This window comes from Ovis aries, chromosome 23 (assembly GCF_016772045.2).
Source record: "Ovis aries strain OAR_USU_Benz2616 breed Rambouillet chromosome 23, ARS-UI_Ramb_v3.0, whole genome shotgun sequence".
NCBI lineage: Eukaryota > Metazoa > Chordata > Mammalia > Artiodactyla > Bovidae > Ovis > Ovis aries.
The window spans coordinates 42,705,093-42,720,891 of NC_056076.1; the positions used below are offsets into that span (position 1 = coordinate 42,705,093).

At 48.5% G+C, this 15,799-nt stretch overlaps 1 protein-coding gene across 4 annotated transcripts in view; it reads right to left on the reverse strand.

The window, feature by feature from the left end:
• Positions 1–4,928: 4,928 nt before the first annotated feature.
• Positions 4,929–15,799, reverse strand: part of PIEZO2 (piezo type mechanosensitive ion channel component 2) — a 257,611-nt gene continuing 246,740 nt past the window's right edge. For 3 of the 4 annotated variants that reach the window (XM_042239280.2, XM_042239279.2, XM_060405256.1), the window contains 7 exons: positions 15,389–15,577; positions 15,015–15,107; positions 13,406–13,578; positions 10,445–10,573; positions 8,947–9,026; positions 7,754–7,937; positions 4,929–6,426 (listed from right to left, as the gene is read on the reverse strand). In XM_042239280.2, coding sequence (XP_042095214.1) covers positions 6,174–6,426; positions 7,754–7,937; positions 8,947–9,026; positions 10,445–10,573; positions 13,406–13,578; positions 15,015–15,107; positions 15,389–15,577 — 1,101 coding nt within the window. In that variant the 3' untranslated portion in view covers positions 4,929–6,173. Of the gene's footprint in view, positions 6,427–7,753; positions 7,938–8,946; positions 9,027–10,444; positions 10,574–13,405; positions 13,579–15,014; positions 15,108–15,388; positions 15,578–15,799 lie in introns of those variants that run through there. The other variant, XM_042239281.2, reaches the window with a different exon arrangement.

Sequence of the window (15,799 nt, forward strand, 5' to 3'; positions counted from 1 at the left end):
GTAACCTCTTTATCCTTTCAATGTCTGGAAAAGCTGGACCGATATCCCTTTTTGTGGTTCACTTCCTGGATCATTCTCATCAGGAGCCCACAGAGCAGTGCCAAGCCCACGCACCTTCCCTGTGGCCCTTGTGCCCCACCCCTGCCCCCAGCCTCAGTGTCTCTGCAGAGCCTTCCTGAGCCTGGCGCTCACTCTGGCTGGACCCCAGTGTGGGCAGCAGCCCAGGCAGACTCCCACATGACTGCTGTCTGCAGGGCCCCCCTGCCCCTTCTGCATGGGGGTTTTGTTTTCAGGACACTCGCTGACACCACAGGGTCTCTCCTCATTTTTCTGGCTGTTTGATATTTTCTGATTCTTTGTTTTATTTGGCGGGGGGTGGGGGGGGGTAGTTGATATGCTTTCTGGGTTTCTTGCCCCAAGGGCGATACAGGGCAGAGGCTGCTTGTCATCAGTTGCTTCAGACACAGGGTGGTGCTGAGCAATGAACCATCTGCAAGGCTCATTAATATTTCACCGCTTTGCATCAGCCTGGTGCCCCAGCAGCATCGCTCGTGACTGAGTAGAGCTCTGTGTGGCTCCCTGATGCATCCTTAGTGTTTCAGGAAGGCCTGGCCCTGGCTCACTCAGTGTATGTGCTGGCGGCCTCTGAGGGCAGGCTCCGGGCAGCCCCTCCGGGGTGGGGAGGGGCAGGCATGCAGCCTGGCCAAGCCGTCAGCCAGCCAGTCAAAGGCACTGGAATCCAGAGAGTTATCCCAGAACTTTCCACAGCTCAACCCGCCTCTGTTCTCATAAAGTCTTCCTACGCGGAGATGGAACAACATGATGGATGTAAAATTTTCCCTGAAAGAAGCTTGCCGTGATGGAGGTGGTACCAACAATCTAAACAGATGAACACATCAGAGAAAACAGCTAGGAGATGGAAACCAGTTTTATTTGGTGGGATCTTGAGTGTCTACACTTGCACACCTGGAGGTCTGTGTCCTGGGAAGGAGTGAGGGCCTGGGTTCCGCGGGCACATTGGGGCAGGCCCAGCAGTCCAGGCATCGGGTCAGTCCAGGTGTTCCAGGCTCTGTACCAGATGGTGTCTGTCCCTGGTGGCCCAAGCACCCCCCAGGCCCTCCCTTCTCCTCTTGCACCTCCAGATGCCATCCACTCTTCACAGAAGTTCAAGGCAACACACCCCCTCCCTTAGGGCTGCTCCTTTTAGGCTTCTCTCTAATGCAATTGTAGGTTTTTTTTGCAAAATAATTTCCAGTCTAATCCAGTGGGGGTGAGACAGAGGGGGTGTGATTTTGCCTGAGGTCTGAGAACCTCCTTGATGTTACTGAGCCCAGACCAAGTGAGGACTCACTGCCCCCTCTAGGGTAGAGCCCAGGCTGAGGGCCCCCAGCCACACTGCACTTAATATCATTTACTAGTGAGGCTGTGCAGATATTTCCAGTGGTAGGTTATGACTTGGTTCCCAGCCTAGAGACGTCCCTTGTCAGCCATCAATTTTATAAGGCTGCACAAATTCTTCAGTTTTCCCCATAGGCTTGACCTAGTTTTCCCATCAGGCATTTGACCAACACCTGAGAAAGTTAAGTGCTCAGGAAGCTGAGGGATGCGATGCGGGTATGGACCTTCCTTCTCAGGGCTTTCATCTCTCAGTTGCTTTTGACGCCTAGGGACAAGCATCCTGTCGTGGGGGTGGGGAGATGAAACGTTGGATCCAGGGTAGATGCCGGCTCGGCCGGAGGGCCAGCAGGGTTCACATTTACGCAGAATCTTCCGCCTGGAATCAGGACCGCTCAGCTCTGCGGGCATCTCCAGAGCACCTCTAAGGACCAGGATGGGGAGGCTAAGTCCTCCAATCTGGCTGATGTCAGCATCACCCAGAAGGTTTACACTTGATAGATCTTCGTCCGCGGCCCCCGAGTCTGACTTGCGGCATCGTGTGAGGTCCAGAAGTCTGTCTTTTTTAAAGGGAACTGGAGGCAATTCTGAAGATTACTCCACATCCGTGGCTTGGATGCCCTGTCCCCAAGTAGAGCTCCATGACATGAGCTGGGATGCCTCTCCCATCAGGCTGCAGCTCTTCGCTGAGTGAAGGTCACGGTCAGGGGCTGGGACTTTGCTCACCTGGCTGGATGGACAGGCTTCCCAGCCAGTCTGGGACCTGTGTGACTTCTCCAGCTTTACTCGAGCTTCTGCTCTGGGTTTTGGGGACACCCTTCATGCTTCTGAGACATGTGTTAGCTGTGCACAGCCAGACTGGCCGGGACTTGTGTGAAATGCTTTTGAAATTCGATCATTATGGGCACCCCTGTGGGTCTTACTGATTTTTGGACTATTAAAAAAAAATGAGGCCCAATCGGAACCTTGGTGTAGAGTGGAATTCACACCTGAAGGAGCAGAAGTTCCTGAGAAGACGCCTTGAGCCGCTTCCCTGAAGTGGCCTCTGTTCCTCCTGGGCAAAGAGTTGGGGACAGGTGAGAACACAGTTCTCTCTGTTACTTAGAAGGTGAGAGGATTTAATCCATGCTCTTTCATTCCTGGACTTTAAATTGATGTACTATTTTAACTTTCGTTTCTCCCTGGAAAAAATTGTGAAAGGAGGCTGGCATTTAAAGCTGGGGTATTTCCATGTTAGTGTTTTGCTTTGATATCTCAATGTTGTCATCTTATTTCTCTGCAGAGCCTCACAGACGTAACACGGGACAAAGTGCTGGGACCACAGTGTGTGATGGAAACAGAATAAGGGCTAGAAGTTTGGACTTAGGTGTGGTGTAGCGTAAAAACCACTGAACTGATGGAGTTTCAGAGCCACTTCAGAGTCTTCTGGGGACAAAGTCTAGACTGACCAGTGGAGTCCCATGAGGATGCTGGTGTTGGAGGATGGGCTCAGGGCAGTTGGGGGTCTCCAGGCTGGCTTCCCCCGATCTAGTGGAACAGTCACAGTATGAAATACAGTGAAAGTCGCTCAGTCGTGTCTGACTCTTTGCGACCCCATGGACTATACGGTCCATGGAATTCTCCAGGCCAGAATACTGGAGCGGGCAGCCTTTCCCTTCTCCAGGGAATCTTTCCAACCCAGGGATTGAACCCAGGTCTCCCGCATTGCAGACTCTTTACTAGCTGAGCCACAAGAGGAAGCCACATGCTGGGCTAATCAGGGACTAATGACTGAACTAAGGGGTTTAAAGAAGAAGGACTGGGAGGCTCTTCTCTCCGCTTTCCTGCGTGGGTTTTTCCACAGGGAGGAACAGCATCACCGGAACATTCCAGGTCTCTCTCCACTTTCATATTCATGCCCCTCACTGAGCTTTTATCAACATTACAGGTGCCTTTTTATTGAAATCATTCTATAGAGCAGTTTGGGGTTCATAGCAGAGGTACGAGGAAGATACAGAGATTCCCAATAACCCTTGGCCCCACACATGCCATTACCAACATCCCCCACCAAATGGGACACTTGTTATAAGTGAGGGCCCGACATAGACGTCATTGTCACCCAAAGGCCACACGTAGTTCACATTACAGTTCGCTCCCAGCGTGGGACGTTCTATGGGTCTGGACAAATTTCTAACAACAGGTATCCATCTGCCTGGTATCATACAGTATATTCACTCTCCTACAAATCCTCTGTGCTCCGCCTGTTCACCCCTCCCTCCTCCTCAACCCCTGACAACCACCAATTGTCTTACTGTCCCTACAGTTCTGCCTTTTCCAGAACATCATACAGTTGGAAGCACATGGTATGTAGCCTTTTTTAAGACATCATATAGTTGGAAGCCCACAGTGTGTAGCCTTTTCAGATTGTCTTCTTTCACTGAGTAAAATGCGTGTACATTCCCTTCATGTCTTTTCATGTCCCGAGAGCTCATTTCTTTTTAGTGCTGAATAACAATATTCTATCATCTAGGTTCTAACCTAGTGTATTTATCTGATCATCTACCAAAGGGCACCTTGGCTGCTTCTGAGATTTTGGCAATTGTGAATAAAGCATCCAGATGCTGGACCTTCACTGGGCACCAGCTCACCAGCGCCCCCAGGGGTGAGGCCAGCCTCACGGGCTCTCTGCCTAGTTCTCCCTCTTCACTGGCCAGGAGGGCCACCGCCCAGGTCCTTGGGGACACCCCTCTCCAAGATGTCTCCAGAGGACTCATTCTAAGGGACATGCGTCCATCATTCTCCGGGCAGGTCCTGGTGCTTATTTGTGGCTGGTTACAGCCTGCTGACGCCTTCTTGTTATCAGAGAATCCGGCTGAATGGGGTGGTGACAGGCTGGGCTGGGGTCCCAGGCAGCCACCTCCTTCTTTGGGTGAGTCCCCCTCCAACACAGGCAGGACGGGGCCTTCTACATCTCTGTGTCCTTCTGTGTCCTCCCTCCTCCACACCTGAGGCTCTTTCTTGAACAATGGGACTTGTCTTCCATCCTGTTGTTCTTGACCTCTGTGCCTGTGAGAGGGAGTCCCTCTCCCCTCCTCCCTAAATGTGCTGTATGCTCTCTCTCCAGATCCCCCGCCGATGTCTTTAAAAGAAAGAATTCACCAACTGGAACGTGCAGGAAGGCTGCTGAGGTCCCTGAGTGCTTGGCATTTATTGCTATGATGACAAGCATTTACCCTAAGTGGGGGGCTGGGGCGGCAGGTTCCGGGCATTCACAGCGGAGGTACAGGTCTGCACTGATTCTCTAGAAGACACTGGGCATCATTTGAACTCTGATATGTTTTAAAAGCTCTGTATTCACTGTAATGGTTTCCTCATGGGAAGTTTATTTTTTTACCAGTCGTTTCTGCTTTTATTAATCCCCTTGAGCACCCACATGAGAAAACCGACAATACAACCAACCCACCAGAAGTGGGTTCTTAGCTCTGGGCACACAGCACAGAAAGGTCGCTTCTCCTATTTCATGCAACAAGGCAGAAGGAAGAGTATTCTTAAAGTGACTTTGCAGGATGTGCTTTATTCTAAGTCAGTCCCGAACCCAAACTACAGAGGGTCAATTATTTGGGACATATTCTAGTCCATTCAATGATTCTTCTCAGAAACTGTCCTTTAATATGGAATGAAAACTACATGTCAATCATCAATTGTTCATGCTACATTGTTATTTCATGAAGACGTTGTATGACCCATAATAATAATTTAAGAAAAGGCCGTTTGTTTATTTCCCCAAGCTCAATATACATATTTCTTTCATAATTATGAACTTAAAAAAACCCGTCTCAGATGTAAAAATGTGAATTGGAATATGTAAACTTGTTGAGAGACCTGAAAAATAGGGAAAAAAATGTCACATACTGGAAAAACCACTGCTGTGAGTCATGGAAACGGGAGGAAGCAAGGGTGAGGGGGGCAGAGGGGAGCTCAGACCTCAGTCAGCAAAGGTGACAGCGTCCAAGGACCCCACTTCCACCGGGCGGCATCTCTGTCTGTCTCCCGGGTCGGGGTTTTACAGGAAGCAGGAACTCTCTGAAACCAGAAGAGCCACGGGGCCTCGGCAACACTGCATCCATGTCTTTATTTTGCTGCTTTTTTTTTTTTTTTTTCCTGAGAAGTCACTGGTGTTGAATGGAAAGAATTCGTATTACTCTTCAGTTAAGGTAAGGCAGTAAGTGTCACTAAGGTTATCTTTTTGCTTAGAATGAGGCTTATCCTTCCACTGGCGTCACCGTGGGTCACCGGCCCCTCCCTCCTTCCCTCTAGAAACATGTGTAGGGGCTTCAGCCCTGACTCTGCTGCATATTCGGAGTGCAGGCCCCTGGCCCCTCCCCACAGCAGTGTCCCCTTTGCAGCCGAGCACCAGGCGTGGCGTTGCAATGACCTGGTATCTCCAGGAGGGCACCGTCCACCCAGGAGGTCTCTCCTTCCTCCTCCTGCTGTCCTGTGTCTCTAGGATGAGACCTGTCAGCGACTCCTCCACACAGTCAATCAGGACGCGAGACACCATGGACTGACAGGCGAGCAGCCCCGACTTCAGAGGAACGGAATTAACACGAAGGATGTTTCAACAGCGCCTTGGCTCACAGCTCTGGGGGCAAAAGGGAGCCCAGCCCTTCTGCTCCCGTCAGCACAGAGACTGTTTCTGCCGAACTGGAAACGCTTAGCTCGCAGGACAAGATTGTGCTTTTCTTTTTTTCTTTGGAAAATCCCCACGTTAACTCGGCTCGCGGTCTGTGGCCAGGGTGTCAGTTTGTTTTCTCCCTGGTCCATTTGATCATGGTTTCTGGCGACCGGTATAGGAATATTAATTTGGCATAGAGATCCTCCTCGAGCTCCAGCTCTCCGGTCTCCCGGACTAAAAAAATGTCTGTGCACAATTTCAGAATCCGATCCACATTGGGAAGTTCTTCAAACATGATGGAGTGAGAAATCCCGCTGAAGAATTCCCGGACAAACTTCCCAATCACCAGCACCACGGAAGCGTAGAGGCCCATGATACTAGGGAAAAAAAGATGAAGAAAAAGAGGTAGAAATAGTATTTGGCAGTTAAATATGGTTAACAGAAACACACACACACATACACACACACACACACATGAGAAAACATAACAACACTTTCCCTCAAATGCCACAGAGGATGTGATAGACTTACCAAAGCTCAAATTATTCCACTTTGGTGAAAACATTGACTTTTTGGCTAATGAAAAAGGTAATGCATGCTCTCTTTCTTTTTTTAAATTACACAGTACAGAACTGTAAGACTTGAAAAATCAAAGTCCTTTGAAATCTCACCTTCTGGAGACAAGCAGTGTTAACAGTTTCATGTATGAACTTCTGGTGGTTTTACTGCATACGTCATATCCATGAGCTATGCAGTGTGCACGCATGCTCAGTTGTATCCAACTCATTGAGACCCCATGGACTACAGCCCTCCGGGCTCCTCTGTCCATGGGATTCCCCAGGCAAGAATACTGGAGAGGGTTGCCATTTCCTCCTCCAGGGGATCTTCCCCACCAAGGGATCGAACCAGTGTCTCTTGGTAGGCAGATTTTTTACCACTGAGCCAGCTGGGGAAGCTACATGATATATGTGGTAGAAATGCAATTGTTATTATACACACTTTCTGTATCGAGAACTTTTCCCTGCCTTTCTCAGAGATTCGTGTTTATAATAAAATTCCGAAGAGACAATGATTTCTTAAGAGGCTCTTTCTAGGAAGTGGAAAACCTCAGTGTCCTGTGGGGGGTGCCTGTTAGAGGACTGAAGCATCAGAAGGCGGAGAAGTGCATCAGGCACGTCCCAAATTGATTTCTGACTGACTCTCATCTGCTAAGGTCAGAAGGCAACATTAGCAGAAAAGAGAGAACTTGACCCCAATTTCTAGATTAAACCCCAAATTGCACCAAACTGTGTGGTAGCAGGAAGCAATAGTCAAAAAGCTGGAAATACAGCAAATATGGCTTTGGGTCCTGTGTTTGGTGGAAGGACCACCCAAAGCATTTTTTTACTTCTCTGGGACTCTGGTTCCTCATCTTTTGAAACTAAGTTCCCTGTGACAAACCATAATGGAAAAGAATATGAAAAAGAAATGCATATATCTGTATAACAGTCACCTTGCTGTAAAGCAGCTATTAATACAACACTGTAAATTAACTATACTTCAATAAAATTTTAAAAATATGATATGAAGAGCCAAGGATCTGTGAATTCTAATAACACAGCTATAGAATCTGAGAATTCTAGGAAGATAAAAGACTTCTGTCCTCAGCCTGGTGGGGTGCAGAGGGGGCCTCTCATGACCGTCGATTGCAAAACGGCTCCTTACCCGTAGCCGGCCAGGAACCCCAGGCTGGGGGGGCTGACCTTGTCGTTGAAGACCACCAGCTCCAGGGCCTGCGCTTCCTGGTTGTAGATTCTGTTCCCAGTCAAGTTGAGAACCCACCACTCACTGTTCGAGTTAGTCGCATTGTCTCTGGACAAAATGATGGTGATGTTCATGAAATTATTTTCTGGAGAAAGAGAAATATGAAATCTGATTAGCAGGAGAGTTTAAGGATTTAATGCACTTAGCAGTTCCGGGATGGCACAAGCTGGTTGGTACCCATGGCACTGGGTTCCAGGATGAGGGCACAGGGGCATGTCAACTCTGTGAGGAAAAGGAGTGGTGGGCCTGGGTGACAGGGGGTCTCTCTTTTTCTCCAAGAGGCCAGTCCTGCTGCTATAGGGAGAAGGGAACCCCGTCACTGGAGGATCTTTGCTGACAAGTCCCAACAACTAACTAGACATTTAAAAACCGCAATAACTGACTTGTGATGGAATCGACGGGCTCCTTCCTGTTAGCCCTGTTTATTGAGCATCTTCCAGGAAGAAGGTGCTGCAGGAGGGGCTCAGGGGTCACCCAATTGCACGCAGCCTGGTCCAGTGGGAAAGGCCACCTCTACAAGCCCAGTTTATGGGCACGTGGCAACCACCACAGCACCTGTACCAACAAGGTCTGTGAGCCTGGGGAGACCGCTTCTGGTCGGCTTCCCAGAGGAGGTGACCTCTGAGCTGAGTTTTGCTTGGTGAGAACTGTAATAGATGGAGCCTGACTACCAGCACTCAGTCACCCTTGGGCTGAATCACATCCATTTCTTGCCCTCCTTTTTTTTGTTGTTTGTTTTTATCATGGGGCCTTTGGCATTAACACTGTAGGAGGCAATTTTCTGCCAAAGATGTGGTTGCTAATAGAAGCAAGTAAATAGGTTCTAATAAATCTGTTAACCTGTCACTCAATATAGATTTCAGTCAATCACGTTCTATACTGATGAAGAAAGGAAGATGACGAACTTGCCCTGGGTGAGTAAGTGATCCCCTCTTGCTGGTGGATATAGCCTGGAGCCCTAGGCTTCTTGTCAACTGTGTCACATGAGAAAGAAACCTGGCAAGGAGCTTGAGAGAGGCTGCAAGGGCAAACTGTAGATGCTGATTGAAAGAAAGAATAAGAACTGTTTCGAAGTGATTCCTTCTCATTCTTACCAGATAAAAGCTGCTTTATGGGTTTGGAGTTAGAGTCACTGGGTGCTTTCACATAGTACGGGTAAATCCTTTCTATGGTCCTGGGAATTAAGAAAAAAAAAAGAGGTAATTAAGTTCTAGCTGTTTTGCATACTCAGTTGCTTAGTCGTGTTCGACTGTTTTTGACCCCATGGACCATAATCCACCAGGCTCCTCTGTCCATGGGATTTCCCAGGCAAGAATACTGGAGCGAGTTGCCATTTCCTCCTCCAGGGAATCTTCCCAACCCAGGAATCAAACCTACATCTCCCGAGTCTTCTGCACTGACAGGCAGATTCTTTACCACTGCATCACCATGCAAAAATGATTTTTTTGTTGTTGTTGCTACTTTTGACCTCATTTCAAACAAATAATGGTGAAAGTCTTCCTATAATTATGCAGTGTGCAGTCATCATAGTGTATTAAAATACACTATGTATATTTTACATAATGTAAATACACGTAGTGTCCCTTAAAATCGGAAGTCTCCAAAGCTGAATAAATTCACCAGGTTCTAACCAAATGTTCAGGCCACCTCTGTACCAAGCTAATTAATGGCTTAAAGATGGCTATACAGATTTTTCCACACCTGTGACTTTTCTGAAGCAAGGGGCTATCTTTCTTGCTAAGATCTGCCCACGCTTCCAATTTTAATTTTCAGGATTTCAAAATTGTCTCTAGTGGAATGGGCTGCTCCAGCTGATATGAGGATGCGGGTGGAGGGAAGAGAGGACTGGCACCTGAGCCCTCAGCCCATGGCTGCTCCATCTCTTTAGGTTGCTTTCTCATCAGAAAGAGATGGGGAGAGCCTGACGGGTCTCAGGGGGCCCTTGGTGGTCAGTGCCTGACATGGGGTACTTTCAGAACCATGTCTGAGGGTTGCATGGTGCTGGTTCTCACCCTCAGCGCTTTGACCTGGGTTGGGGCAGATGGGGACAGAGCTGGGCACTGGGCAGTTTGGGATTAGCAGCAGTTGTTTGCTCCTGCTGGTTCTCACATGAGACTCTAACATCACAGCTTAGATGTCTGGAGTGCAGTGTCGTGTGGCAGGGAATATATAAGATACAGCTTATATATAAGATCTTAATATAAAAGATACAGATTTCCCTCCTCAAATTTCCATCTGCCCCTTTGCCTTCTCACCCCTCTCCATTAGCCAGGGATTCAGTGCCCCAGAAGCAGGGGTGATGGTAGAAAAGGGTCTCCCAGGGACTCTTCTTGGTTTTTGGTGATTATGCCAGGTGGGAGCAAAGTCTGTCACCTGGAGACGAGTTCAGTCCTCCCCAGACATGCTGGGCGGAGGGAGTGGGTGGAGAACAGGTGGGGCTTTGATGCAGCCCACCTGGGGCTCTAAGCACAGGCTCACTCAAGTCACCCAAGTGAGTAGGTTGAGTTTCTTGCCCACCCATGTTTGTAGAGGAGACTCTGTACCAGATACACACGCCTGCTGTCATTGTGTTAACAACGATAGCCAACTCACACGGGCGTCCTGGAACTTTCCGTGTCGCCGCCAGCTATCATTTTAGCAATATTCTCTCGTGTCTTGTTTTTAAGAGGGAAAGAAAGCTTATCTGTTGCTATTTCTGCTTTTGCACCCAGACTCATGTTTCTGTGAAAGAAGAAAGAAGAGGCCAAGGTCAGTGGTTATTCACAGATCTGCAGGTGAGATTAAAACTCCTGAAATACTCATCTCACCAAGTTTCACTGGGTCCACGATTGTCAACCCCAACCTCTCTGTCCACCTCACCTGGACGTCCAGCCTCTCAGATATCCAAGGAGGCTGCAAGCACCTTCAACACCGATCACAGGTGAGGAGGAAGAGTGTGGGGACCCAAAGAGACGTGGACCTGAGCATCTAACAGGGCCCTGAGGCACGTTAGGTTAGCCCAGCGATGTTAGTCTCCACGAGGACTCACAGAATCCATATTTTGAACAGAATATTTGCAATAAGATGTCACCTCACATCTCTCAGAATGGCCATGATGGCCATCACTAAAGAGGCAAGAGACAGCAAGTTTCGGTGAGGATGTGGGGAGAGGGGAGCCCTGTGCACTGTTTCACTGGGATGGATTTGGTGAGGATGTGGGGAGAAGGGAGCCCTGTGCACTGTTTCACTGGGATGGATTTGGTGAGGATGTGGGGAGAGCGGAGCCCTGTGCACTGTTTCACTGGGATGGATTTGGTAAGGATGTGGGGAGAAGGGAGCCCTGTGCACTGTTTCACTGGGATGGATTTGGTGAGGATGTGGGGAGAAGGGAGCCCTGTGCACTGTTTCACTGGGATGGATTTGGTGAGGATGTGGGGAGAGGGGAGCCCTGTGCACTGTTTCACTGGGATGGATTTGGTGAGGATGTGGGGAGAGGGGAGCCCTGTGCACTGTTTCACTGGGATGGATTTGGTGAGGATGTGGGAGAGGGAGCCCTGTGCACTGTTTCACTGGGATGGATTTGGTGAGGATGTGGGAGAAGGGAGCCCTGTGCACTGTTTCACTGGGATGGATTTGGTGAGGATGTAGGGAGAAGGGAGCCCTGTGCACTGTTTCACTGGGATGGATTTGGTGAGGATGTGGGGAGAAGGGAGCCCTGTGCACTGTTTCACTGGGATGGATTTGGTGAGGATGTGGGGAGAGGGGAGCCCTGTGCACTGTTTCACTGGGATGGATTTGGTGAGGATGTGGGGAGAAGGGAGCCCTGTGCACTGTTGGTGGGAATGGAGACTGGTGTAGCCACTGTGGGAAACAGGTTGGTGATTCCTCAAAAAATTAAAAATAGAACTACTATAGGAGCAATCCCACTTTGGGGTATTTTTCTAAAGAAAATGAAAACACTAACTTGAAAACAAATCTGCCCCACCACATTCACGGCAGCATCTGTAATAGCCAAGATACAGAAGCAACGTGTGCACTCAGATACATGAATAAAGAAGGTATAACACATACACACGATGGAATATTATTCAGGAATAAAAAGAAGGAAATCTTACTCTTTGGGCCAACATGGATGAACCTTGATGGCATTAGGCTAAGTGAAATAAGTCAGATAAAGACAAATACTGTATAATCTCATTTGTGTGTGAAATCTAGAAATAAGAACACAAAAGCTGAATTCATAGATGCAGAGAACGAATTGGTGGTTCCCAGAGGTGGTGGTGGTGGTGGTGGTGGTGGTAAATGAAATGGATTATTTCATTTCAGGAATGAAAGGAAGTTAAAGGGAATGAATTTTCAGTTATAACATAATTAAGTCCTGGTTACATAATGAACAGCATGGTGACTATTTTTAATAAAACTCCATTGCATACTTGAAAGTTGCTAAGAGTAGATCTTAAAGGTTCTCATCACAGGAGAAAATGGTTGGTAACCACGTGGTGAGTGTTCGCTAGACACTGTGGTGCCCATTTTGAAAAGTACATAAATATCAAATCTCCAAGTTGCTCCCTCGCAACTAGAACAATGCCACATGTCCATTATCTCGATTAAAAACAGAATGTTCAATCAAAATTTTGGGGGGTGGCTGTTCAAAGGAAGGGCATTTTTGCCAACACTGAATTCCATGTGGGGAGTTTGGGACATTTAAAAGGAGAAAATAAGATTAAAGAAGGAGGTCTTTAAAGTCTCAGCAGCCCTCTCCCTCTCCAAAATCCTTCTTTACTATGTCCCTGTGAATTCAGATTCCAGAAGGCTTTCTTCCTTCCCTATCATGGTTCTCTCTTAATTCCAGCCAAGAAGCTGGTATTGTGCACCCAACAAGCCTACCCCACACCTGCCTGGAATCCTGAGAGAAACAAAGCTCATCAGCCAAGGTGCTGGGTCAGGCCCCCAAACAGCCCCACAGACACGTCGGGCTTTTGGATGCGAGAACTTTTCCCGATAAGCGATGTGGTGGCCACAGGCTGGCCAGAGGCTCATGTTGGGGGTGGGGGGAGGGTAGGAATATCCCTGCTCTCCCCCTCTGGGCCTGCCCAAGGGGCTCCCCCAGCTCAGGCTTGGAGAAAAGAGCCACAGGGGCTGCCCAGTGCTCGGGCCGGCAAGGGAGACTCGGGGTTCCGGGGGCTACAGGTCCTGTGTTATAAGACCAAACCCCAAGCTCAGGGAAATCTCAAGCTTCACCCGACTCAGTTTCATTCTATGAGTCATGACTCTATTTATTTTCTCTCCACCTCTCTCTTTTACTCACTGACCTCACTGTCAGAGGCTTTAGAGCTAAAGTTAGTAGAAAAAGGAAAATTGAGACGTTCTCGCTGGGCCAATGAGTCTCAGGCAAATCATTGTTTAATAACGCACAAAAACATTAGCTGTGGCATTGAATGGATATTACTTGAGAACTAACATAAACCCAGATCCACGTTAATCTGAGGTTTCTAACCTCCCATGCCCCCCACCCCCACCCCAAGTTCAGGTTGGGGAAAAGGGGGATATTATGCACGGAAATCCAGTAACTACCTCTGAATACTCCATGAAAAAACAACAGAGAAGCTACTATTGGGGTCCTTGAGTTCGTGTATCATTTTCTGCTTACTGGGAGGGCTGATGGTCCATAAAGAATTTGAGTTTCCTTCCAGTTCTGCGACTGTTATGTCTTCTTTTTCATAATTTTCCAGAAATTGCATAGCACCCTGTGTGCACACAAACACAGCTGCATAAATAGACCACACCCCCGAGGACATGCAAGAAGGTGACTACCCTTCCCTCTCTCTGGCTGTGCAGAGGGATTTTCATCCCAACGCGCTGTCTGGGCTGTTCTGGCGCTAAGAGCTCCAGTCACATCACCAGACCCCAGTGGCGGCGCTGCTACTCCCACGCGCACGGGTGCTGGGTCGAGTCAGTCGTGCCCAGCTCTTTGCGACCCTATGGGCTGTAGCCCGCCAGCCCCTCTGGCCATGGGTTCTCCAGGCAAGAATACTGGAGTGGGTTGCCATGCCCTCCTCCAGGGGATCTTCCTGATCCAGTGATTGAACCCACGTCTCTTACATGTCCTGCACTGTTGTGGCGGGGGTGGGGGAGGGAGGTTCTTTACCACTAGCGCCACCTGGGAAGGCCCCCTCCCCACAAGGCCATGGAATCACTCCAATTAAACAGTACAGAAAAATCAGATGATTTAGTGTCATCTTTTCCTTCCCACTAAAAATAAGAAATGTATCAACTATTGGTGAACATTCCTCTCATAAGAGAGACAAGTTTAATCCACCCTGGACATCTGGGCCCTTCCTCACAGCTGTGTATTCCTCAAGACTAGCGTGGACAGCGGGCATTACAGGCTGATCATTCCACAATGGGGAAAAGCATCTGTTTGCCTAATCACTGTACTTAAATTAAAAGTATCATTTGTAAAGCCGATTTCAACCACGAAGAGTCATGCTGTCATAGTATTATAAGCATGGAATGCAGAGAGAAGGATGACATCAGCCTCAATTCCACCATCAGAACTTGATTCCCATTCTATGCAGTTGAGGATGCATGTCTTAATTTTTAAAATCAATTTTAAAATAATGGCATCCTTTTAAATCTCTTTCATTTTGAGAAATTTTCATGCCATGAAATCATCTTCATAATTATCATCTTAGAAAGGAAGTTGCTTGGAAAATCTGCCATAATTGATTCATTCAATCCTACTTGTTGAATCCCCAAGCTGCCTAGTTCTTATGAATGGGGAGGATGCTGTCACAAGCAGGCACCTGCCTGGGGCTTCTCCCATATTCTGAATGACTTCTTTAGGATAGACTCCTGCAGGAGACCTCCCAGTCAAAGGGATAAATATCTACCACGATTTAAAAACTTTAGAGATTTGAAAAGGATCAGCACCTGTTGTGTTCAACATGAAGATTCTCTTAATTGGAATTATGTTCATTATCACTTATGTCCAATAATACAGACACCACATCTTAGATGATCAAAGTGGCCAGTGGCCAGGAACCTGCAGTGTAACAACTGATCATCCCCGGGAAGTCCTGCCCTCCAGCTCAGGTCGTGGCCAAGTGGTGAGTAAGGTGACGACAGTCAGCTGGCCAAGGTGACAGCTGTTCACAGAGACCAGCTCCACGCATCTACTTACAGTGTCCTTAGAAAAAGCTTTAATGAATTTATTAAACATTGGCTGGTCCATAACTTTCAGCTGGCTTTGCTGGGCACTCATTGTGAAAATAGGCTGGAAAACAAAGACACACGGGGTGGTTAATATTTGAAATTTCTTCTGTGCATCCTGGGTTCTGAGAACAATATTAGACTATGTATTACCCACAGCCAGTGCAGGGCTCTCTCTTCCCTGTCTCCTGTACCTTAACTCACATATTTGCAGAACTGTCAATATTCAGACAGGAGATGCGGATCCACAGAACCTCAGTAAGTCATCCGGTGGTCAGGGAGAGGGCTGCGCTCGACAAGGACCCACAGAGGGGAGGGGGATTGGAGACTCGGAGGCATGGTTACCTGGTACCCGCCCAGGGTGATTGTGACTGAGACGTCCAGGGGTTGGTTGATAACCCCAGCGACGGATTTGACCAGAGACATGAAGAGTAGCGGGAACCAGACGATGCAGATGAGCAGCACGATGATCATGCCCCCCATCCCGTACTTGACCACCTTCTTCTTCTTCTGCCCCCGGGGCTGCGGGTACCTCTGCAACGGGAGGGTGGCACGCTCAGGTGGTGTCCCCAGGAGGGGCGGGCACTATGACCACAAAGTCTGCCCGGGACTGCGTCCTGAATCTGTTCAGAAAGCACCCAGTCCCAGCCGGGGAACAAGGGAGGCAGTAATGCTGGGCTGTGAGGAGCCTGCTCTGTGACCCCCACAGGGTCCACTGGGGCCTGAGTGGTTTTTTCCTTAAAAGGACTCTGTGGG